The sequence below is a fragment of the Rhinatrema bivittatum genome, chromosome 3 (assembly GCF_901001135.1).
Source record: "Rhinatrema bivittatum chromosome 3, aRhiBiv1.1, whole genome shotgun sequence".
Taxonomy (NCBI): Eukaryota; Metazoa; Chordata; class Amphibia; order Gymnophiona; family Rhinatrematidae; genus Rhinatrema; species Rhinatrema bivittatum.
The window spans coordinates 53,512,231-53,538,523 of NC_042617.1; the positions used below are offsets into that span (position 1 = coordinate 53,512,231).

Consider the following 26,293-nt stretch of genomic DNA (forward strand, 5'->3'; position numbering starts at 1 on the left):
TTTGGCTTCCAGAACCTCCCTCCCACATTTTCCTATGTCGTTGGTGCCCACATGTACTACGACAGCCGGCTCCTCCCCAGCACTGTCTAAAATCCTATCTAGGTGACCCGTGAGGTCCGCCACCTTCGCACCAGGTAGGCATGTTACCAGGCGATCCTCACGCCCACCAGCCACCCAGCTATCTACATTCCTAATAATCGAATCACCAACTATGACGGCCGACCTAACCCTTCCCTCCTGGGCAGTAGGCCTTGGGGAGATATCCTCAGTGCGAAAGGACAATGCATCACCTGGAGAGCAGGTCCTTGCTACAGGATCCTTTCCTGCTGCACCTGGTTGGTGCTCTCCCATCATGAGACCTTCTTCCTCCAAGGCAGCACCAGGGCTGCCAGTCTGAAGTTGGGATTTGACTACTATGTCCCTGAAGGTCTCATCTATATACCTCTCTGTCTGCCTCAGCTCCTCCAGGTCTGCCACTCTTGCTTCCAGAGATCGGACTCGTTCTCTGAGAGCCAGGAGCTCTTTACATCGCATGCACATATATAACTTCTCACCGGTGGGTAAAAAATCATACATGTGACACTCGACGCAAAAGACTGGGAAGCCCCCCCTCTTGCTGCTGGACTGCTGCCTTCATCTCAGTTTTGATCAGTTCCTAGTTAAGTTTTAGGTTGCTATGGGAGTAGGAATGTGTCTAATGTCCTTTAAATGTATTAGTGAATTCACTATGTATCTGGTAGTGGCCTACCGGGGTCTGATCAAATTCTCAATAAAGTTTTTGTTGATGGTTTGTTTTTTTTTTTGTGAAAGTGGCACCTTCCTATAAATTAAGGGATGAGCTAGGGGTGGGTGGGCGAGGGGTGGGAGGGTTGGGAAATACAAACAGTCTAACTTCAGTTAGTCAGCCTGAGTGACTCACTGCTCCCTTGATTAACAAATGTTGGTCCCTATTCAAACCTAATCACACTACCTCAACACCTTTCCAAGGTGAGTAACTGGAGCTGAACTATTCAACTTTTTTACTTTGGTATATACTGCTCCTAGCTTATTTCTAGCTTCTGGCTACTTTTTGGGTTGGGGTTTTTTTTTTGTGGTTTTTTTTTTTTGTTTTTTTTTTTAATACAAGCACTCAGTTAGTATTAAATATAAAAACTCAGTTCTTTAAAAGTCTGGAGAACACTCAGTTCTGCAGACTTTTAAAAATAAACACACTACCTACTGCTACCTTATTGACTGACTAAAAATACAAACAGTCTAACTTGTTTATTCACTGCCTACCTACTACTACCTTATTGACTGACTATTTAAAAATACAAACAGTCTAACTTGTTTATTCACAGCCTGACTATTAAAGGCACAAACACACAAACACACTAAATAATATTCCCAAATAGTTAACTTTGCCCCAATACTTTTAAAAAAGACAATGTCCCAAGTAAAAACTTACTGATTCCTTTCAGCCACCAGCAAGGTGATCCTCTCCTCTCAGTGTTCCCACTGGAATGTGGGTTACTGAGCTCTTTCCTTCTAATTTATAATGTGCTTCTAAGGTAAATTAGTGCAAAACAATCCCTTAGGAAATGTACACTTCAGTTAGATTTCCTGAGTGACTTCCTGCTGTGCTGATTAACACAGAGCCTGTCTTGTACTTCTGGGTGAAGGTCAGAAGCCTTGAGCCAGGCCCAGCGTCTTGCCGAAATGGCAGTTGCAGACACTCTAGTGGAGGTGTCGAAGATATCGTAAGCTGTTCTTATCTCATGCTTTCCTGCCTCAAACCCCTTGTTGACAAGGATTTGAAGATTTTCTTGGAATTGGTCAGGCAGGGTTTCAGAGAAGTCCTGTATTTGCTTGAAAATGACCCAGTTGTATTGGGTCATGTACAGCTGGTAAGAAGCAATTCTGGAGATGAGCATGGCCCCTTGGAACACTCGTCGACCAATATTGTCTAGGAACTTGTGTTCCTTGACAGGAGGGGTAGAGGAGTGAGGCTTTGTCCTTTTTGCTTTCTTTTAAGCTGATTCTACCACAACTGAGTGGTGGTCAAGCTGAGATTTTTGAAAGCCAGGGGCTGGCTGTACTAGATAGGTAGTGTCAGTCTTTCTGTGTACTGGGATTGCCCAGGATCCAGGATTTTCCCAGTTCTTTTTGAGGTCAAGAAGAACTTGATGATGGGAATAGAAGTGATCACTTTAGGGGCATCCAGGAACTGGAGAAGCTCCATCATCTGGTGCCTATCATCTTGCTCTGTCTGAAGCTGAAAAGGGACCAATTCCGACATTTCCTTCACAAAATAAATGAAAGGAAGGTCCTCTGGAGGAGAATGCTTTCTACGTTCAGTAGGAGAGGGAGGTGAAGGTAAGTCATCGGTGTCTGTGGAAGTATCATCACCCCAGGTGTCATAAGGATCAGCAGGCTGACCTATAGGATGAGAAGGGGGTTGGATACCCGAAGGGCCCGGCTGAGGCTTCGAAAAAATCGAAGGAATCACAGGGGGCACCGTGGACGCCTTGGGGGGTATCTGTGCCGGCATCAAAAGCATCGATGGCGCCGATGTGCGTATCGCACCCGATGAATGAATCGGTGGCGAGGGACATGGCATCGATGGCTGAGGCAATACCCCCAAAGGAGGAATGCGGAACGGTGTTTCTCCTCCCGATGAAGCTGTCATCGGGGAGCGCACCGGAGCCCCGGGAATCACTGGTGGAAGGGCAGTCATGAGCGCCTCCATCCGGGATAGCAGCGGTGCCAGCGCTGCTGGAATCGGATCGGTGACCGGTTCCACTCTCGGTGCCGGTGTCGGAGGAACCTGAAGTCGTTGCATCGCCTTGTCGATGGCCTGCTGGACCAGCCGGTCCAGTTCTTCCCGGAGACCTGGGGCAATCAGCCCCGGCTCCGTGACGGAAGAAGGAGGCTGAGGCACAGTCGGAGGGACCACCTTTACAGGCGGAATCGCGACTCCCAAACCCCGATCGGGTGAGGATGGCCTCGATGTCCCGGTCGCAGGATTGGTCGGTGCAGTTTCTGGACAGGGCTTCTTCGATGGTGGCTTGGACGGTGGTGAGATCGATGTCGCTCCCTCGACACTCTGAGACTTATGATGCCGATGGCGATGTTTCTCCCTACGATCCCCTCGATCTCGAGGGGGAGAAACAGGAGTCTATAGCCATGAAGACATCGATGGCGGGCGGTCACTGGACGGTTGTCGAAGCCAGTTCCAATGACGTTGATGCGATGGACTGCGTCTGGGTGTGAGCACGGAAAAGGAGTCCCATCTTCTCCATTCTGGCTTTGCGACCTTTTGGTGTCATGAGGGCACATTTGGTGCAAGTCAGGACATCATGCTCACGGCCTAAACACATTACACAGACTCCATGAGGGTCGGTGATAGACATGGTACAAGTACACTCCGGGCACAGGCGAAACTCCGACGCCATGGCCATAGAAAAATCGAGCCGTGGTACGGTCGACGGCCAGTAGGCCGCGAGGGCCAAACTCGACGGTAATAGACGAAAAACGGTGAAAAACTTACCGGAGTACCGCGGCCTGAGAAAAGTTAGAGGATGGACCCCTGTGGGGCAATCTAATTTTAATTAACTCCATGAGGAAAATTCCTGTCAGGAATCTCTTCAGAGCTCCTAAACCGCGAGGCTACTGCTGCGCGGAAAAAAGAAGACTGAAGGGGGACCCCTGCTGGCTGCAGGGTTAGTGCCATGCTGGGCATGCCCAGTAGGGGCCAGTCAAAGTTCTGGAAACTTTGACAGAAGTTTTCCGTGATTGGGCTCCATCCTGATGATGTCACCCATATGTGAGGACTACCATCCTGCTTGTCCTGTGAGAAATATGGTTTACAGTGGGCTCTGGTAGAACAAGACCTATGAATCTGAGATACCCAATTACCTTATCTTTGAAGCATTTTGTGTATCCACCCCCACACTCTCACACAGAATTCAAATATCCAGGATTCAGAAACCCATTAAACTATGCCTACCTAAATATTCAGCAATTTTGTTCTTTATGATAGTGTCTATCATTTTGCCTGGCACAGACATCAGACTCACTGGTCTGTAGTTTTCTGGATTACCCCTTGATCCTTTTTAAAAATTAGCATTACACTGGCAACCCTTCCAGATGTTACTGATAAGTTTACAAATTTCCGTCCAGGTGATTTGCTTCTCTTTAGTTTATCAATTTGCCCTAGTACATCTTCCAGTTCACTGAGATTTGTTTGAGTGCCTCTGAATCATCAATATTAAATATAATTTCCAGCATGGTATATCTCTCAGATTTCAAACCCTGCAAAAACTGTCCTAGATAGCAAATAGGTGCTTTTAGTTGCAATTTAAAAAAAACAACTATGCTTTAAAAATTGACTTGTGTGTTAATTACCATGCACGGTATCCTTGTTGAGCCAGGGTGGATGATTGAGTCATCCGGGTAACCTCCTATATTCTGATCTAAAATCAAATTGTAAATGCTAAGCCAATTCTTTTGAATTGATATAGCTTTTATCAATATGCAATACAATTCCCTCACACATCCAACTTTTCCCATAATCCCCTTAAACGTAAGGTAACTTAAAAACCTCTGCTTTTCTTTATATCACCCCATTACTTTTTTCCCCACAGGCCTTCGACCCCAATCATCAAGATATTCTCCTATCAATTCCTAGAATATGTCACTCCCATAAAGTCTCCCAAAGAGACGACCCTCTTGGGCTCGCCTCTTCAGTGAGCCGCAGCAGCTCTCCAAAGAAAATTAAACACTCCTACAGATGATTGTAGGAGGGAGGGAGGTTTAAAGCTTCGTTTCAAGTAGAATTGAATGCAATACTCAATGTTCATGCTTTATGATATTTTCAATTTTGTTTTTGATTCTTTTCCAGATAATTCCCAACTTTCTATTCGCTTTTTTCTCTGCTGCCACACACTGAGCTGAGGATTTCAACATACTGTCTACAATGACATCAATATCATTTTCCTGGGTGGTGACTTTTAATATGGAATCCAGCAATGTGTACCTATAAGTTAGGATTATTTTTCCCTTTGTGCATCACTTTGCACTTTTCCACATTAAATTTCATGTCGATTGGATGTCCAGTTCTCTGGCAAGGTCCTTCTGCAGCTCAACCAAGTCTTCTTGCATTAATTATTTTACATATTTTTCTTACATCTGCAGTTACTTGGATCACTCCTGGAACCTTTTTTGAAAATTGATGTTATTTTGGCTATTTTCTAGTCCACGGGTACATAAGCAGATTTGTATATGATATGATATAGATTACCAGTACTTGGTCGACAATTTCATATCCGAGTCCCTACAGAACCCTGGATTGAATACCATCATGTCCTGGTGATTTGTTACTATAGTAGCTTGCAAAAGTATTTGACCCCCCTAAAAAAGTCAGATGTGTGAATTACAAATGATACACAGATGTTTCCATGTTGTGCTTTTCCTCAGTGAGGACTGAGCATCTTGTTTAAACTGGAGGATGGACAGCAGTGCAACATACTGCAAGACAACCTGCCTCAGTCTGCTAAAAAAACTAAAACTTGGGAGGAAATTCACCTTTCAGTAGGACAATGGTCCTAAGCACAAGGCCAAAGCAACACAGGAGTGGTTGAACAACAAAAAGGTGAATGTTCTACAATGGCCAACAAAGTCCAGATCTGAATCCAATCGAGAATCTATGGCACTTTTTGAAAATTGCAGTCCATATGCGTCAAACCAACCAACCTGAACAACCTGGAACAAATTTGCCAGGAAGAATGGGCAAAAAACACTGCAAAACAGTGTGCAAAACTCATAGAAACTTATCCCAACAGACTTAAAGCTGGTATTGCAGCAAAAGGTTGTTCTACCAAGTACTGTACTAGTCTGAAGGGGTTGAATACTTATGCAAGCAGTATTTTTCAGTTTTTAAATTTATTTTACAAAGAATGCAGAGAAATAATGAATTGGAACTTTGAAAATTTACTTTCAGAATATACTGGTTTGCAATAAACATACTATCTAGAATAATCTGTGTAAATGTCATTTGTAATTCACAGAAATCTGACTTTTTAAGGGGTCGAATACTTTTGCAAGCCACTGATTGTCAATTCGCTCTCGCACCTTTTCAAGATTCACACTGATTTGTTTCATTTTCTCTGAATCATCACCTACAAATAATGGTTCCCGTGTGGATATGGCCCCAGCATCCGCCACAGTAAAGATTGAAGCAAATAATTAATTTAGTTTTTCTGCTATGGCCTTATCCTCTCCTCAAGTTGTGTTTAGTAGAGCTCCAAAGAACTCCAGTCAAAGTGACGGCTTTAGGTTGGATGTGAGATGATTTACCATGATGAACCTTAATTTCAACACTTGAATGGTGGCGCATATAGATTTATTTACCTCTCCCCAAAATGCACTCTTGACCAGTCAAATCTTCCAAGGGCCATATCCTTCCTCCCAAAAAGGCACAGAAGAATGAGTGCTGGATGATAGTTTGTTTCAGGGTAAACTCAACAACCACAGATTGAGGTAGTAGTTAGACTTCATTAAGCCTGAAGCTAGTATTATTTCCAATAGGAAGCACAGTGAGCAGGGTTTCCCAAATTCTTCTCTATACATTTTGAAGTTGGTGGATGGGCAGTGTCACTAACTTCTTAGGAGCATCATTATATTAGAGTAAGCCAAAAAGAGAAGCACAAGGATCACCTTTCACCTCCAACTTAAATGGAATGGTTTCTTCCATTTTCCCCTCTGGGGATTTATTTAGTTATTTTATAAACCGCTATTCCTAGTGAAGATCACAATGGTTTACAAAAGTAACATTCATACTTTAGGTCAATACATACTTTGGTATAACACAAAATTTGTAACACCACATATTTTGGTTTGACATATACATTGATATAACACAAAAGGGGGTCATGTGGATCTACCAGAATGTTCTTATATATATATCTTAACTGAAGATATGGGACGTAGGGCTAATAGAATGGTGATTCTGTTTAGTAATTTACGTAATTGTAGGGGGGTTTGTCATGAGATACTTTGTTCTCTCGTTACTTAATATTGTCTGTTCTTGACATTGTTTGTTGACTATGCATTCTAAAAGATATGTTAGATTATAAGCATTTTTAAATAGCCAAGTTTTAGTTCACATCTGAATATCTTTCTTTCTGGCATCGATCCTATTGTTTCCAGTAGTGAGTTCCACAGTTTAGGGCCTGCTATTTAAAACACGCAGTCTCTTGTTTGCATCAGGCGTATACTCCAGATTGTTGGAATAGTTAATAGTCCTTTGTTTTGAGACCTTAGGGTTTGTTGTGGTGTGTATGGTTGTAGGGTCATGCCTATTTGTCCAGGGTTATCTGTGTGGATGAATTTAAATATTAATGTTATTATTTTGAAATAGATTCAGTATTGTACTGGTAACCAATGCAGTGCTATTAGTGAGGGTGTGATGTGATCAAATTTCCCGGTTCCTATTAAAAGTCTTGTAGCCGCATTTTGTAGTAGTTGTAGTTTTTTTTTAATAGGCAGGTTGGAAGTCCTAGTAGTAGGGAGTTACAGAGGTCTATGTTTGAGAAAATTAGAGATTATATTCTAGCCTATGGAAGACAGATCTGATGGGATATCTGATGACTGCTCCTGTTTAGAATCAAACTTTCCAAAACCATAAGGCAGATGCCAGGATTCCTCAGAATCCAAAACTGCAAGTGAAGCAAATGGCTGGGGAGGCACTAACGCTAAAATCATACCTTCTGAGGGTGTACGTTTTGGTTTTAGGATTGATCAACAACAAGCAATAAGAAAGGCTGCTTTCTCAGAAGTTGTTTGGCTATGACTCAATGCAGATAGTATCCAGCTGCTGGCTTTCTTCTTGCCACTATGAGAAAAATAAATGCAACAAGATCAAAAGGACAAAATTGCACTAAAAAGGAAAGTGAACCAAGGCAAATAAATAGGCCTCATTGGGAAAGAAAAACCTTGGGGCTCAAGCAACTGTCCTAGAAAAGAAGAGACAACTTACTTGAGAAGTGAAAAACTGCAAAGAACATAAGGAGGCAAGCAGCTGATTGAGAAGGCCTGAACTGCCACAGAAATGTCTCTATAGAGAGAGTGACGTAAATGCACCAGACAAGGACTGAAGGACTGCAGTGGCAACAGGGTAAGAAGTCCTGTGAATGTCAAGAAAGGTTTGCTAGGCTTTTCTAGTTTTTGAAGAAAAACTATGTTGGCACTGTCGTATGACATCCTCTACTTGTGTTGCTCATTTATCCTGATTGTCTACAGAGAATAAATGTTCTTTATGCAGATGACAGTACTGTCCTACGCAGTATTAACCAGTTTAGTTGCATTCTAATTGCAATAAAACTTATAACAATGTTAGATTGCATCTTAATACTAAGGCCACAAAAGTAATATTCTTTAGCAATAAAAAATATATATTCTGAATGAATTATCAAAGGTAGGCATGTAGCATCATCTTGCATCAGTTACAGCTTTTAAATATTTTGGAACCTAGATTGATTAGGCCCTAAATTATGATTACTAATTCTTTGACTGGATGGAAAAATATAATCTTGGAGCACTATATAGATCAAGAGCCTGATTAGATGTAGACTCAAGGTATACATCACAGCAACAATTACACCATAATCCAATAATGGGAGTAAATTTTTGGGCAATGAAAGTAGGTATACAACAGAAAGCAGAGTTGCTTACCTGTAACAGGTGTTCTCTGAGGACAGCAGGATGTTAGTCCTCACATATGGGTGAAATCATAAGATGTACCCCTGATGTGGGAAACTTAGGTCAAAATTTCTAGAACTTGGCTAGGCACACTGAGCATGCCCTATACCACACAGGGTCCCTCTCCAGTCTTGTAACATAGAACTATAATTAAAACAAAAAATAGGAGATACTCAACTCCATAGGGTGGCGGGCAAGTTTCATGAGGGCTAACATCCTAATACCATATGGAAAACCTCCTCCACCTCAGTCCATAGGACCTTCTACTGGAAGGCTTTCTAGAAGCCACCAGGACCTGAGACACTGAAAGATCAAGTGGTTGCAGGATTAACCTCTCAACATCCAGGTTGTGAGTAGCAGGACTTGGAGATTGGGATACCGCAACCTGTCTTGATCTTGCGTGATGAGAACTGGGAAAGTCCCCATACTGATCGGTCTCCAGATGGACGACTCCCTTAGAAGTGGAAACCAGACCTGTCTCAGCCACTAAGGGGCTATGAGGATCATAGTCCCCTTGTCCTCATGAACCTTTGAAAGTCTTAGTCACTAAGGGAAATGGAGGATATGTGAATAGAAGCTCCTTGCTCCAATGATGAGCAAAGGCATCCGAGGCTGGTATGCCTTCTGACCTGTACAAGGAGCAGAACCAAGGCACCTTCTTGTTGCAGGGGGACTCAAACAGATCTATGTCTGGATTCTCTCAGAGGCAGAATATCCGATTCACTACCCCCTGGTCCAGGGACCACCAGTGGGGTCTGAAGCTACAACTCAGTCTGTTGCTTCCACATTCTCTGTCTTGGCCAGGTACATGGCTCTGAGCACTATCCTGTGGGACATGGCCCATGACCAGATCTCTACTGCTTCCTAACACAGGAACTATGATCTCTTGCTTTCCTGCTTGTTGACATACCATATGGCTACCCTGTTGTCTGTTTGGATCAGGACAACTTTGTTGGACAGCCGATCTCTGAAAGCCCACAGGGCTTACCTGATTCCCTGAAGCTACAGAAAGTTCATTTAACATGAGCATTCTTTAGCAGACCAGAGACCCTGGGTGCTGAGCCCATCTACATGAGCTCCCCACCCCAGGGTAGACACATCCATGGTTAGGACAATTTGGGTAGGAGGCCTTCGAAAAGAGATCCCCCGTTCCAAATTTGAAAGTACCCACCACCAGGACATTGAATCCCGGAGAGATGGGATGACTCAGATGCAATCCTGGAGGTTCTGAGTGGCCTGGCTCCATTGCGATCTCAGGGCTCTGCACATGTGTAAATGTGACAAAGGAGTGACATGGACGGTTGTGGCCATGTGGCCCAACAGCCTCAACATGTGCCAGGCTAACACCTGCTGGCTCTGCTAAATCTTTGCCAAGATGGTCGTCAAGGTGATGGTCCTTTGATGAGGAAGGAAGTCCTTGGTTTGAGCTGTGTCTAACAGGATCCTATAAAAACTAATTGAAGTGAAAGGCTGAGATGGGAGTTTGGGTAGTTGATGATGAACCCTAGTGACGCCAACACTCGAATGGTAAAGTGCATGGACTGGGCAGCCCCTGCCTTAGATGTGCTCTTGACCAGCAAATCCTCTAGATAAGGGAAAACATGCACTCCCAGCCTGTGGAGGTGCGCCACCACCACTGCCAGGCATTTTGTGAAGACTCATTGGGCTGATGCTAGCCCGAACGGCAACACCCGGTACTGGAAGTGCTGTTTTCTCACCACAAATCGAAGATACTTCCTGTGACCGGGGAAGATCTCGATGTGAGTGTATGTGTCCTTTAGATCGAGGGAGCATAACTAGTCCCCTTTTTGTAAAAGGGGGATGAAGTTGAACAGTGAAACCATCTTGAACTTTTTTTTTTTTTTTTTTTTTAGAAACTTTTTCAAGGCCCTTAGGTCTAGGATGGGGCGGCGTCTTCCTGTTCTCTTTGGAATCAGGAAGTACTTGGAGTAGACTCCCTGCCCTCTTTGCCCTGGCCATTAAGAGGGAGGAGAGCTCCATTAGCAGTATCTCTTAAAGTGCTCCCAGCCCCCAAAACAGGCATAGAGGGTAATTTGGCAGGATACCCAATAGGTTCAATTGGTACCTTTGACGGATGATGGAAAGAACCCACTAGTCCGAGGTTTTACTGGGCCACTGGTTCACGAAGAACTGCAGCCTGTCCCTGACCCAACATCCCAGGACAGGCGACTGGCCTACGCTCCCTATGACCCAGTCAAAACCCCAAAACTGGCACTGACTGAGGCGCCGACTGGAGCATGGGGTCGCTCTGCTGCCTGAGATGGCCGCAGGAGCCCTGATGGTGTTGACGGGAGTGAGGCGGTGGAGGATAGTATTTCCTTTGGCAAAAAAAAAAAAAAAAAGACTTCCTTTGTCCCTGTCTCGCTGGCCTCTTACAAGAGGAGGACGGGTCCAGAGTACTGACGGAGTTGTTGGAGGATTTCATGTTAGTCCCAAAGTTGGGCCACTGCATCCCTCACCCTATCTCCAAAGAGATTCTTCCCAGTAAACGGCACTTCGGCGAGTCGTTCTTGTACCTGTGGTCAGAGATCCAAGGCCTGCAGCCATGCCATTCTGCGGGCGCTGATTCCCAATGCAGAGACTCTCAATGCAGTCTCAAAAACATCGTAGGTCGCTTGGATCTTGTGTTTTTCACACACCAGGCCCTTATGCACCAGCGACATGAGGGTGTCCTGCTGCTGTTGAGACAGCTGCTCGGCCACTTCCTGCACCTGCTTCCAGATGTCCCATGAGTACTGGCTCATACAGAGCTGGTAGACAGCAATGCGGGCAATAAGCATGGCACCTTGAAACACCTTCTTCCCAAGACCGTTTATCGCTCTGTGGTCTTTCCCCAGGGGTGCAGAGGAATGAGTCAGAGAATGCTTGGCCCTCTTGAGAGCAGATTCGACCACCACCAACTAGTGGGGCAGCTGTCACTTATCGTATCTGGCAGCCTTCTGGTTGAAGAAGACTCTGTCCGCCTTAATGGGAGGCACTGTGAGGGGGGTATTCCCATATTCTCAGCAGCAGCTTCTTAGGGATCTCGTCCACTAGGACTGCCATGATTTCCTTAGGAGGCTCCATGAACTGAAGGATCTCAAGCATTCTCTGCCTGGCATCTTCCTCAATCAACAACTGAAATGGGATGGCTTCTGCCATCACCCTCACAAACCCTGCAAAGGTCAAGTCCTCAGGGGAAGACTTCCTTCACTCCAATGGAGAAGGGTCTGATGGGAGACAGAGCCCTCTGAGGACTCCGAAGCATCATCCCCTCCAGGGGTCATGAGGTTGTCATCCTCACCGTAAGCTACAGGGGATGGGACCCTAGGTGTTCAGCCTTCATCCAAAGGTGAAGGCACCAGTAAAACTGGACGAGGTTCTGCAGGCCCTGGCATCTCTGCTGGTCCGGGTGGAGCTTCCTCATCGGAGGAACTGGCAATGAACACAATATCAGTAGGGGAAGGCATTGGTGCTCCGCTGGCAACTGATGCTGTCCATGAAAGTGACATCTGCTGGGTCGGTAATGCACCGATGAGCTCATTGATCTTCTCCAGCGGTATGAGGATGTGTGGCACCGGCTCAGTCAGTTCCACAGGACTGAAGCCCTGCAGTGCCCAATTCACTACCAGCTGGACTCTGCGCTCCAGATCCTCCTTGAATGTTGCCAATGCCAACACTGATTGGGAGAAAGGAGGGGTGGCCAGATCTTCTTCGAACTCGCAAGGCAGATCAGTGATTGACATCAGGACCACTGGAGACTGTCGCGAACCCCTGGCACTCCTCGTGGCTGGGTTGCTTTGGGCGCATTGCGGCATGAGCCAGTGCATCCACGTGCCTGGCATCGTGAATCGATGGGAACCTGTGCCGATGCTTCTTTGGCTTCCCTTGATGCTTAGCATAGTCCTTCCCCTGTGCAGAGACCGATGACGAGGAACCCGATGTCCTCAGCCTGGAGGAGATTGACTGTGGTTGGTATCCGGCGTCCCTAACTGCCGATGGCATAGATGGAACCCATGGTACCACCAATGTCAATGGCATGGTGCCCATTGGTGCAGCTCCCAGGTCCATCGTTGCTGATGACTGACTTCTTTGATCTGAAGAGCTGTTCCATCTTGTTGTGTCGAAGCAGATGTCCCTTCAAGATGATTTGAACGCATAAGCTGCAACCCCAGATGTCATATGCTGGCCCGTGGTAGAGGACACATATCTCATGAGGATCAGTGAGGGACATGGTCCTCGGGCACCGGCAGCATTGCTGAAAACTGGACATGGCCATGTCAGGACGAAACAAAAGGGTCGCGAAATCAAAATGGATGGCGGCAGGCACCACCACTACAGGGGAATCGACCGTGAAAGGAAACTTACTAGAATCACAGAAAACTAGCTAGGAACAAAACGGGGAGGCATTGAGAGGGACCCAGCAACAGAACAACGAGAAAAAACCCACGAAAAGTACAAGAAGAGAGGAAAGTTTTCCACAAGTCCAAAAAACAGCCAAAGTACTCATACCGCAAGGCTTACAGCGCCACGGAAAAAGAGACTGGAGAGGGATACCACATGGACACATAGGATATACTGGGATGCTCAGTGTGCCTACTCAAAGTTCTAGAAATTTTGACATAAGTTTTCCTCATTGGGGCTCCGTCTGATGTCACCCATGTTTGAGGATTACCATCCAGATTGACCTCTGAGAACCTATACATTTGTTCTTAGTGTTCCAAAATCCACATATCACTGTTATATAAATGAAAGTTCATGATGCTGTAGCACTAGTAGAGCAGGAGGATACTACTGGGCCAACCCCCCCCCCCCCCATCTTTCTTCCTGAACAGTGCGTTCACACTGAGGGATCAATTGATGAGGGAAAATTAAAGATGACCCAAATGAAACTCTGAGCAGTGTTATAAAAAAATTCCATTTCCTATACTGTCCAACAATACAAGAATGGACTTCCAGTTAACCTGCACATATGTTCAGTGTTTTATAGATCTTAAATCTGCTCCAGATGAACATCTTTTTATTAATACATTATCAGCTATTAATGCAATTAATCTATTTTTTTTTTTTACTTTTAACATAATTTATGCTCATTGCTGCCACAGAACAAACTGAAAACAAGGTTTTTGTTTCAATATGACTTTCCTGATATACACCAGTGTTGCCCAACCTTTTCAAGCCCAAACATACCTATATTATCAAATATATAGTGTGGCACCACACCCTTCCAACAGAGCAGGCAGTGCAGACATGGTCAGGACTTGTATGTCCAAAAGAAGACCACTGAAAGCCCCACCAGCCTTTTCCAAATCTTTAAACAAAGGGAGGGAGGGGGCAGAGACATACATGACCCTTCACAGTGGACTAAACTCCCTCTGTATACAAGTGCAAGATAAGGGTGATGTGGGCAGCTAGCTCAGTTATTTATCTTGGTTGTCACATCCAGCTGCCAGAGTTCATCCACTGTTGCTGTTCCCATTACTCAGAATGAGTCACATCCAGTGATCAGTATGTATTCACTGTGGAGATGAGATAGAGGCTGAAGGAGGAAGCATAGGAAAGGGAAGACTAGGAGGTACTGCATGTACCGTGTGAGCCACACAAAGTGGAGCCCAGCTATTCAGGCTCTATGTACTGTCCATTATGTAGCTCATAATGTAGCTAGGAAGAAGAGGCATACTCCTACATGTTTAAGAGCCACCATAGGGGTGTTTTGTTGCTGCAAAGTGCCGAGAGTAGAGTCCAGATACTGATCTATATTTCAGCATCAGGCAGTGGTGACTTTTATGTGGCCTACTTGATTAGGTCTTAAGGCAAACTGGTTGGGGAACACTGGTCTACACAGATCAAAAGGTTAATAGCACACAGACTGCATTTCTGATTCACACTAAAGTAGTAAATATGTTGAATACTAGTTCTCAATATAATATACAAATACATTTTCACAATTTTATAGGAATCTAGAAAAGATGGATGCATGATATATAAATGTACCATTAGTAAATGTGTATCACATTATGGAGACCTACCTGTGCATGAAACAAAGCTAAACCTTTAGCAGTATGCATGGGGATGAGGATCTTCATAAGGAATTGTTTGTGCTCTGATTTCAATGGCAGCGCAAATCCATTGATAATACTGTAAAATATCACAAGAGCAAAAGTATGTTTACCATTTTTTTTATAAATAAAGGAGATATTTGGAAAAAAGCCATACCCTCAATATTCTGTGCAGTATTTCAAAGATATTTACAGCATGCACATATATCTTGTATTGATTAAACATTAAAAACCTGTTCATTATTTATAAATTCTTTAACCAGATGACCTGGAATTTTCTCTGAAACCCTAAAGGTATGTTAGCAAGTTACAAATAATCTTATATCACTGCACAAACAAAGTGAACCAACAGGACCTCATTCCGTGTAAGATCATTTGTGACACTGTTCCAAAACACAATTGCTCCCAAAAATTCAGGGGATATGCACTAAAGCTTCTTAAAGAATTAGTTTTTTTGATGAATTACATTAGATGTATTTATTTATTTAGGAATGTTATACACCGTTGTTCCAGAATCAAATCACAACGGTTTACATCATCAGCCTACGGTTGCTGGGTCATCAATTTCATTCTGATCAATGCTCATATTCCAGGTCAATATAACAAGCTTATATATTTTCTAGCAAATATATTTTCTAGGTTGATTTTATACATGATCTAGTTCATCTCAACAGTATTCTAGGTCGATACATCGACATTAATTGGGGTGCTTTGAAGTAGAATTATAAGCAAAGATTTCCATTACATTATCCTGCATGTTATATTCAGTATACATCACTCAATACTTACTGCTCAGTCTGTTAGCATAGTCTAATGTTCTGACAGCTATGTTATTAGCATATTGGCACTATATGTTAGTTCGTATGCATATTTCTTATCAATGTGATGTATATAAAATCTACTAGATGAGGGAGCCCGGACCGACGTGCCGCAAATGCGCAGAGAGCAGCTCTACCGCGCATGCGAGCACGTCGGCCAGAGCAGAGCATGCCCCCTCCCAAAAAAATGGCACCTGCTCCTTAGGAGCAGGAGTGGCGGCAGCAGGAGCGGCAGCGGCGACGGGGACGAGCGGGAGGAGCAGAAGCGGCGGCGGCGACGAGCAGGAGGAGCAGGAGCGGCGGTGACAAGCAGGAGTGGCGCGGCGTGCGCGCGAGGGAGGGGAGGGAGGGAGGAGCAGTAGCGGCGGCGATGCGCGCGCGCGAGGGAGAGACACCCCTCTGTCTGCCGGTTGTGGATGAGCTGAAAGGGGAGGGAGGAGAGAGTGAGCTGAGGGGAGGAGGGAGGAGAGAGTGAGGGCACATTTGGTGCAAGTCAGGACATCATGCTCACTCCCTAAACATAATACACAGACTCTGTGTGGGTCTGTGATAGACATGGTGCGCGTACAGTCTGGGCACCGACGGAACCACGACGCCATGGCCATTAATCAAAAAATTTAGCCGCGGGACGGTCGACGGCCAGCAGGCCGCGAAGGCCAAACTTGACGGTAATCGGCGAAAACCGGCAAAAAAACTTACCAAAACACCGCGGACTAAATTTAGATAGAAGAGGGACCCCTGTGGGGCGAGTTTTACTTCAAAGAAGTTCAAGAAGAATTTCCTGTCAGGAATGTGGTAAGAGCTCCTTAACCGCGTGGCTACTGCTGCGCAGAAAAAAGAAGACTGAAGGGGGACCCCTGCTGGCTGCAGGGTTAGTGCCGTGCTGGGCATGCCCAGTAGGGGCCAGTCAAAGTTCCAGAAACTTTGACAGAAGTTTTCCGTGGTTGGGCTCCATCCTCGATGTCACCCATTTGTGAGGACAACCATCCTGCTTGTCCTGTGAGAATCATGTGACACAACTGCAATATCATTCTTCTCTTTGACGGAAGGGATGGGGTGGAAAGAGGTATTGGATTCAGATGACAACCAACATGGACCCTGACTTTTATATAGACAAAAGAGAAAAAGCACAGGACTGCTTCTACGGCCAAGTCCATAAGCAAAGCACATCAAGGAGCACTGTCTGAATATTTAAGAAGGCTCATCATCTAGTAAAAGAGAAACATGGGGGTAACCTGCACAGCAGGGCAGACACTACCATAAGAAGTTTGCTGGACAGACTGGATCAACCATTTTGTTCTTTTTCTGCTGTCATTGCTACATTATGCCATGATAACATCTTACCTCGATTACGGCAACATACGAATATAATGGTCTGACAACAAAAAACATTGGATGACTTCAGCTATTGCAAGCAGCATGAACCCATCACACCTACACTACTAGAATTTCACTGGCTCCCCAGTGCCTTACATGGTGAAACATTCAAAGCCTTAAAAGGAAAATGTCCAGACTACTTAAAGAACAAACTCTTAAAAATGGATCAAGGGGTGATCCAGGAAACTACAGACCAGTGAGACTGACATCTGTGCCACGCAAAATAGTAGAAACTATCAAAGAATATAAGTGCTGAACACATATATAGCATAGCCAACATGGATTAAGAAAAGGGAAGTTTTGTCTCATGAATCTGCTACATTTTTTGAGGGCATAAACAAACATGTGGATAAAGGTGAGCCAGTTGATATAGTGTATTTGGATTTCCAGAAATCATTTTACAAAGTCCCTGTGAGGCAGCGCCCCTAGTGTTCCCCTATTTTCTTGTGCAGGACTAGGCTAGATGCCTGGTCCACCTTAAATCCACTATGCTTTATAGGCGGGAACCTGAGGGGCAAGTTAGGTCAGGGGGCATAACCAGAGACTGGGGAATAAGAGCTGGGATCCAGGTGGGGATAGCCAGAACGGGCCTCCGGGAGGAAAGCAGCTCCTGTATGCAATACTGTCCAAACACTGAGCTGAGACGAAGCAACACTCTAAGAAGAGTGTACACTGTCTGAGGAGGACAGTCTTCTAGTGTGCATGTGTGAAGGTGTGAATAAAGAACATGTTTTAAGAAAGGCTGGAGTCAGTTTAGTTTGTCTCCAGGCCAGCTCATTCCCACAGTCCCTCATGAGAGACTTAAGAAATTAAAAAGTCATGGGATAAGGGGCAGTGTCCTAGTGTGGATTATAAACTGGTTAAAAGATAGAAAACAAAAAGTAGGGCTAAATGGTAAATTTTTCTAATGGAGAAGGTAAATAGTGATGTGCCCCAGGATCTGTTCCGGGACCAGTGCTTTTTAATATATTTATAAATGACCTGGAAATGGGTACAAGTGAGGTGGTCAAATTTGCCAATGACACAAAATTATTCAAAGTTTTTAAATCACAAGAGGATTGTGAAAAATTGCAAGAGGACCTTGCAAATCTGGGAGATTGGGCATGCAAATGGCAAATGAAATCACTGGGCAACAATGAAAGTGTTACTGACCTAAAAAGGTCCTACTCTGTAGTATCTTGATGTGCTGAACACGAATATGACCATGAAAAGTTTTTATTGGCTCTTGTTTTGAAGATATTTAATATAGTTCACTTTCTATGTTTAGTCATGTAAATTTATCCAGTAGGACTGTAAATAAGCCTAAAATGTTGTAATATTGCATCATATTGCATAATACCATCATGCACACATCATCCAGAGTTTATTACATCATTTTCTGATGCAATGCAGTTCTACTGCCATGCTGCTGCTGAGTAAGCTGACGTCAGCAGTGTACTATATGAAGCCCAGTCAGAAAGGGTGAGCATTTGAAATATTCATGCTGGCTGACTACTGCTGGACACTCTGCAGAGATGCTCCTGAACAGGTGTACAAGAGTCAAGCAAAGAAATCTAAGACGTAGTCTATGACTTCATTTTTCAAACGGTATTAACCGTAGGTCTCCTACTATTGGCATACAGTTCAAGATGTAATTATATTATTGTATATTATAAAAAAACTAGAGCCAATTTTGCATTTTCACAGTCACATTCGTGTTTAGCACATGGAAATTTATAAGAATTGACTAATTTCATTTCTGTAACATGACTTTTGTGAAAATTTGTTGCCCAGTGAATTTAATGTGAATAAGTGCAAAGTGAGGTACTTAGGGAAGAGTAACCCAAATTAGGTTCCACATTAGGAATCACCGTTCAGAAAAAGGATCATCATTGATAATATGTTGAAATCTTCTACTCAATGCATAAAAGCAGCCAAAAAAGCAAACAGAATGTGGGGAATCATTAGGAAAGCAATGGAGAATAAAACAGAATATCATAATGCCTCTATTGCTCAATGGTGTGACCTCATCTTCAGTATAGTGTGCAGTTCTGGTCACCACATCTCAAAAAAGATATAGCAGAATTAGAAAAGGTACAGACAAAAGGAATCAAAATGATAAAGAGGATGAAACGATTTTCCTATGAGGAAAGGCTACAGAGGTTTGGACTCTTCAGCCTGGAGAAGAGATGGCTCAGGGGAGTTATGATAGAGGTTCATAAAATGAGTGGAATGAAAGGAAAGCAAAATTGCTTACCTTGTAATAGGTGTTATCCCAGGACAGCAGGATGTAGTCCATACATATGGGTGACGTCATTGATGGAGCCTTATTGCGGAAAACTTTCTGTCAAAGTTTCTAGAAACTTTTGACTGGCACTCTGAGCATGCCCAGCATGCCATGATATTCTCAGCCACAGGGGTCTCCCTTCAGTCTCGTATGTAGCAATAAGCTTTAGCAAAAATAAAATAAAATGTATCGGACCCAACTCCGCGGGGTGGCGGGTGGGTTTCGTGAGGACCTCATCCTGCTGTCCTGGGATAACACCTATTACAAGGTAAGCAATTTTGCTTTATCCCAGGACAAGCAGGATGATAGTCCTCACATATGGGTGATTAGCAAGCTAGAGGCTGAGTCATTTTATAGTGAAGCAACACTGAAGTATTGTTGGTGAAAATGAGGCAGCCGAAGATCATAGCAGGTTGGATGTAGAAGGAGTTGGGATTAAACTGGAAACAAGTTTTTTAAGACAGATTGTCCACAGGCTGAATCTTGTCGTCCTTTGTCCAAACAGTAATGAGCTGCAAAGGTGTGAAGAGAACTCCATGTTGCTGCTTTACATATGTCAAGAATTGGCACTGAACGATAGTGTGCTACTGAGGTTGACATTGCTCTTACTGAATGCGCCTTTACTCGTCCTTGGAGAGGAAGGCCTGCTTTTTCATAGCAAAACCTTATGCAATCTGCTAGCCAATTGGAGAGAGTATGCTTACCCACTGCTTTACCTGGTTTGTTTGGATCAAAAGAAACAAAGAGTTGAGTGGATTTCCAGTGGACTGCAGTGCAGTCTAAGTAATATGATAGCACATGCTTACAGTCCAAGGTATGTAAGGCCAGTTCTCCTTGGTGAGAATGAGGCCTTGGAAAGAATGTGGGTAAAACTATGGATTTGGTTCAAGTGGAATTCCGTAACTACCTTGGGGAGGAATTTTGGATGTGTCCGGAGAACCCCTCTGTCATGTAATAATTTTGTATAGGGTGAGTATGTGACAAGTGCTTGTAACTCACTAACTCTTCTAGCTGATGTAATGGCTATAAGGAATTTGGTCTTCCATGTGAGAAATTTAGGATCACAGGAAGTCATGGGTTCAAAGGGAGAACGCATGAGCTTTGTTAAGACCAGATTAAGGTCCCATTCTGTGACTGGTGGCCGAACTGGTGGTTTAAGTTGTGTTAAACCCCTCATAAATCTACTAACAAGAGGTTGTATGGATATTGGTGCATCTCCCATCTTGTTATGGTAAGTTGAGATTGCACTTAGGTGTACTCTGACAGATGAAGTCTGGAGACCAGAGTCTGAAAGATGGCATAAATAGTCTAGTAGAGAAGTTGTGGGGCAGGAGAAAGGGTCAATGTTCTTTTGCGTGCACTACAAAGTAAACCTTTTCCATTTTGAAGAATAATTCTTTCGTGTTGAAGGTTTACGTGAAGCTATAAGCACTTGAGAGACATTGGTTGAAAGACTGAGTGGTTGTAAGATCAAGCTTTCAACATCCATGCTGTCAGGGATAGGGATTGAAGGTTGGGATGGCGGGATCGACCCTGAGTTATGAGAGTGGGAGCTACATCCAGGCATATTGGTTCTCTGATTGAGAGGTCTAGAAGTATGGGAAACCATACTTGTCGAGGCCAATACGGGGTTATGAGTATCATGGACCCCTTGTCCTGTTGTAGCTTCACTAGAGTTTTGGTTATGAGCGGTATTGGAGGATACGCGTATAGAAGGCCTGAGTTCCAAGGGCGAGAAAAGGCGTCCTTGGCTGGCTGGTGTTTCTGTCTGTGCAGAGCACAGAACTTGTCCACTTTGTGATTCAGGCGTGATGCAAAGAGATCTATTGTTGGTTGCCCCCAACGTTGAAATATCCTGATTGCTACTAAGGGATCCAGGGACCACTCGTGTGGTTGGAACTGACGACTGAGGCGATCTGCAACTACATTGTGGATGCCCGCTAGATAAGTGGCTTGAAGGAACATGGAATGTGCAGGGCCCAGTCCCAAATCTGTGTGGCTTCTTGACAAAGGAGATATGAGCCCGTACCTCCTTGTTTGTTCAGGTACCACATGGCTACTGTGTTGTCCATTTGAATCAGAACAGTCTGGTGTGAAAGGCAGTCTTTGAACGCATGCAGCGCATAACGTATAGCTCGAAGTTCCCTGAAATTGATTTGAAATGTTGCTTTGAGTTTTGTCCAAGTACCTTGGGTTTGGAGATTGTCTATGTAAGCTCCCCAACCCAAGGTGGATGCATCTGTAGTTAAAGTTATCTGTGGGACTGGTTGATGGAAGGGCAGGCCCTTGCACAAGTTGTCCTTGTTCGCCCACCAAAGCAGAGATGAACGCAGTTGGTGGGTTACTTGAATTGGAGAGGACAGTGGTTGAATGGCTTGGACCCATTGTGATCTTAAAGTCCATTGGGTTATTCTCATGGCTAGTGTACAGTTCTCAACTGAACAGAATTTCACTGTACAGCTTTATACTGTTTTGTTTCACAGAAACTTTCCAAGTTCCCTCATTCAAAGCAGTTAACGTTCCACCCAATCAGTCCTCAAACAAAGATCTTTAAGTTTGAAATCTTTATTGTAAAGCTAATTTATAACTACTTACAAGAGTTGCTTTCAAACGTCTGTTCCACTAGCAGAGATCCTTGTAGCTGGGTGAAGGCAGGGGAAGGAAGGTGAAGATTCTTGGGGCGCAGGGAAAGATAAAGTGGGGTTGAGGCTGATTAGTCTTATACTTAAGCGGTAGGAGGAATGTAAAAAGCTGTTCTGTAACAACGGTTACAGACACGTAAGTCTGCTGCTGGCTTGGCTGGGACTAACCCACAGTCACGGCAATGAATACCGGAGAAACTCTCCTCAGCTGAGGTAAGGGCGAGAGCCAATAGCAGAAAGCCCAGGACCCAGTGAATCAGGAGGGAACATGAAGGGAGGGGGCTTTTGTTAAAGGCATACTCCCTTTTAAAGGCAGGGCTTTAAGACTTCTCTGCTGAGTTATTGAAAGTGTCACATTACTAGTAAGGAGAGGCTGTGGTAAACACAGGTGAGCTGCACTATTTACAAACACAGACATGTACCCATCAATGGGGACAGAATAGCTAGTCTTGCCATAGCAGTGACATGAACTGTGGAGGCCATTTGGCCTAGTAAAGTTAGAAACCGATGAGCTGTTGCTTGTTTCTTTGAGTGTAGCAAGTTTGCCAATAGGGAAAGTGTGTCTGCCCAATCCTCGGGTAGAAAAGCTTTTGAAAGTATGGTGTTCAATTCTGCTCCTATGAATTGAAGCAGGTGAGACGGAATTAGATGGGACTTTTGATAATTGATGAGAAAGCCCATGGAGTGAAGTAGAGCAATTGTTCGGCTGAGAGAAGCCAGAGCTCCTTGTTGAGATTGACTTCTGATGAGCCAGTTGTCTAGATAAGGGAAGATATGGACACTTTCCTTGTGTAAGTGTGCTGCTATTACTGCCAGGCATTTTGTGAATACTCTGGGAGCTGAGGCAAGTCCGAATGGTAGCACTCTGTACTGGAAATGCTGATGACCCACCAGGAAACGCAGATACTTGTGATGAGGAGGGAATATTGGAATGAGAGCGTAAGCATCTTGTAGATCCAGAGAACAAAGCTAATCTCCTGTTTGAAAAAGTGGAAGCATGGTGCCTAGAGAAACCACCCCAACTTTTCTTTCTTCAGAAATTTGTTGAGATTTGTGAGGTCTACGATGGGACGTAGGCCTCCGGTTTTCTTTGGAATGAGGAAATAACGGGAGTAGAATCCTCTGCCCTGCTGAGTCCGGGGCACCGGCTCTGGCTCTCAGAAGGGTGGATATTTCTGCTTGTAGATGAATTATGTGATTTTCGCTTAGTGGAAGAGGTTTTGAAGGATAATCTTTTGGAAATGAGACAAAATTGAGTTGGTAACCTCAAGATGATATTGAGAGCACCCATTGGTCTGTTGTTATCTGTACCCAATGGTTGTAAAAGGAGGAAACTTGGCCTCCTACTGGCAGATCCGGTTGTGGGTTGTGGAGATGGCTTTGGTCTCTGGTGATGGCCTCAAAAGCCTGCAGTCAGTCCCGTCTGCGGTGGAGGTTGAGGCCTAGCAGCTCTAGGTTGTCTGGGCTGAGATCTTTGCTGCGGACGAGAAGATCTGCCCCTTGATGTTGGAGGATAATAACGCCTCTGCCTGTAGAAAGGCCTTTGAGATTCCTTCCTTGGAGGACGGCGAGATGATGATGCAGCAGAATCTTGCGGAACTGACGACAGTTGGTGCAAGGTTTCTGTATGTTCTTTCAACTGGGTCACAGCATCCTGCACCTTTGAGCCAAAGAGGTTATCCCCTACGCATGGCAAATCAACCAGTTTTTCCTGGACCTCAGACCTGAGGTCCGAGGCCTTCAACCATGCCCAGCGACGTGCACTTATTTCTGAGGCCGCTACTCTGGAAGCAGTTTCAAAATTGTTATAAGTGGCTCGGACTTTGTGCTTTCCAGCTTCAAGCCCTTTGTGTATTATGGCTTGAGCTGCTTCTTGGTACTGCAGTGGTAAGGAATTTGAAATCTTGCATCTGTTTCCACAGATTCCTCCAGTATTGCATCATATATAGCTGATATGACGCAATCCTTGAATTGAGCATGGCTCCCTGATACACTTTCCTGCCCAAGGGAGTCCAGGAATCTGTGATCCTTCCCAGGAGGAGTGGAGGAATGAGGTCTTATTCCCTTAGACTTCTTTTGTGCAGCCTCAACAACTGATTGATGTGGCAGTTGTGATTTTTGGTATCCAGGGACATTTTGAACTAAATAAGTGGTGTCCACTCTCTTGTTTATAGATGTTACGGAGCATGGATGCTCCCAGAGTCTGTGCTGTAATTCCAAGGGTACTTCATGGACAGGGATGGCCAAGACTTCTTTTGGAGGGTCCACGAACTGTAGTACTTCCGATACCAAAGTAAATGGTATGGGGTCTGCCATATCCTTAACAAAATTAGTGAAGGATAAATCTTCCGGTGGGGATTTCTTCCTTCCTTCTGGAGAAGAAGGGTCAGATAAAAAACTCTCAGAAGAAGTATCCGTAGGTCTGTCCTCCCAGGAATCGTATGGTTCTTATCGACATGGAGAAGTGGGAGAAGACCTTGGTGGCCGAAAAAGCCCTGAAGGACCTGGCCGTGGATCATCAAGCGGTATCCGTCCAGGGATGTCTTCATGTGGCTTGGCTGGAATTGGTTTTGGTGGTAAAGCACCGACGATTGCGTCGAATCTGTTCATAAGAAGCTGAAACAACGCTAATTCAGGCTGTCCTGGAGCCCCAGGCACTGGCGTCGGCATCGACAGGACTGGTTCCAGCACTGGGCCGGGCATCGGCGATGGTAGAGGCATCGGCATCAATGGCAGCTTCAGTGTCGGTGCAGGCAATGGCTTCGGTATTGGTACCAGCATCGGGAGTGCTGGCATCGGTGCGGGCATCAGAATCAACGTCAGCGAGGGCATCGATGGTCGATGGTCCTTCAATGCTTGGAGCACCGCTTGACGGATAAAATCTGTCAATTCCTCCGTGATAGCTGGTGCAGGCAGGGCAGCTACACATGGTTGCGGTGTTGTTGGTCCTTCCACAGGGCCCTGTGGAGGTTCGATGATCGGTGCATTGAGAGGAGGTGAAAGCCTCGGTATTTCTTGTCGAGGCTGTTTTGCGGTCGGTTTCTCTGGGGAGAGAAGCGCCTCTGGGATCGATGGGTGACGATGCCGATGCTTTGGTCGATGTTCCGCCGCTGACCTAGTTGATGCCACGGATGGGGGTCGGTGATGAACAATCCCCCGAGCCTTCCGGACGACGTTTTTTGAGGATTAAACGATTCGAAACTCCGGCCGGAGATGATTGAGTAGATGTTGACGGGGAAGGCAAAAGTTGTAGATGTAATAAATGTTCCATCTTTTCTTGTCGGGCCTTTCGACCCTTCGCGGTCATCTCAGCACACTTTGGACAAGATGTTACGTCGTGCATTTGACTTAAACAAAGGACACACTCGAGGTGTGGATCTGTAATGGACATAGTCTGATTACAGTTAGGACATTTTTTAAATCCCGTGGCAATAATTTCCTCGACAGCAGTCGATGGAAATGAGAAGAAAAATAGTTTTACTCAAGAGAGTAAAATGAGAGAAAAATTACTCACTGGTGGTAACACGGGAGACCCTGATATGGGAGAGAAAGAATTGTTTTTGAATCTGATTTTTAGTCAGACAGTATGTGAGAAAACCCACACAGGCTCTTGCTCCGCGATGCCAATTGCAGTGTGGAAAAACGAAGACTGAAGGGAGAGCCCTGTGGCAGAGAATATCATGGCATGCTGGGCATGCTCAGTGGGCTCAGAGTGCCAGTCAAAAGTTTCTAGAAACTTTGACAGAAAGTTTTCCGCAATAGGGCTCCATCAATGATGTCACCCATATGTGAGGACTAGCATACTGCTTGTCCTGGGATAACCCTTGGGATCCTGCAAGGTACTTGTGACTTGGATTAGCCACTGTTGGAAACAGGATACTGGGCTTGATGGATCTTTCGTGTGATCCAGTATGGCAAGTCTGATGTTCTCTCTCTCTATATACCGATCAGACCTCTAAGGTCAACCCAAGGAACTTAGTTACTCCCTTAGCAAAGGAAATAAAGTGCTCCAATACTCAAATTTGGGCCTTCTCAGACTAGTCCCCTCCTTATGGTCCTACCAGAACTGCTACACCAAAATGAGAACTACCTCATTTTCAGGAAGTAGGTGAAAACTTGACTTTTAAACCAAGCATTCAAGGGTATGTGTGACTAAACTGCACCACTGAACCTACCCTGTTATGTCTCTCTCTGACTGGCATCAACTGACAACCCCACACTACGTGCAGACAACTTATTTTACCACTGTCTTATCATATAAATTAAATCTATTCTATACTGACACTTTATATCCAAGTTGTGATGTATATAATCTGTAAATTCAGCTGTATTTTCCCCTACCGTGCAATATTTATTTTATCTATGTCTGTAGATGTGTGTAAGCTGTCCTAT

General features: G+C 44.7%; 1 protein-coding gene across 5 annotated transcripts in view; it reads right to left on the minus strand.

The window, feature by feature from the left end:
* PPP2R5A (protein phosphatase 2 regulatory subunit B'alpha) overlaps positions 1–26,293 on the minus strand; it is a 356,054-nt gene that overhangs the window by 86,912 nt on the left and 242,849 nt on the right. For all 5 annotated transcript variants that reach the window (XM_029593246.1, XM_029593245.1, XM_029593244.1 and 2 more), the window contains one exon: positions 14,769–14,877. In XM_029593246.1, the coding sequence (XP_029449106.1) occupies positions 14,769–14,877 (109 nt within the window). The remainder of the gene's footprint in view (positions 1–14,768; positions 14,878–26,293) is intronic.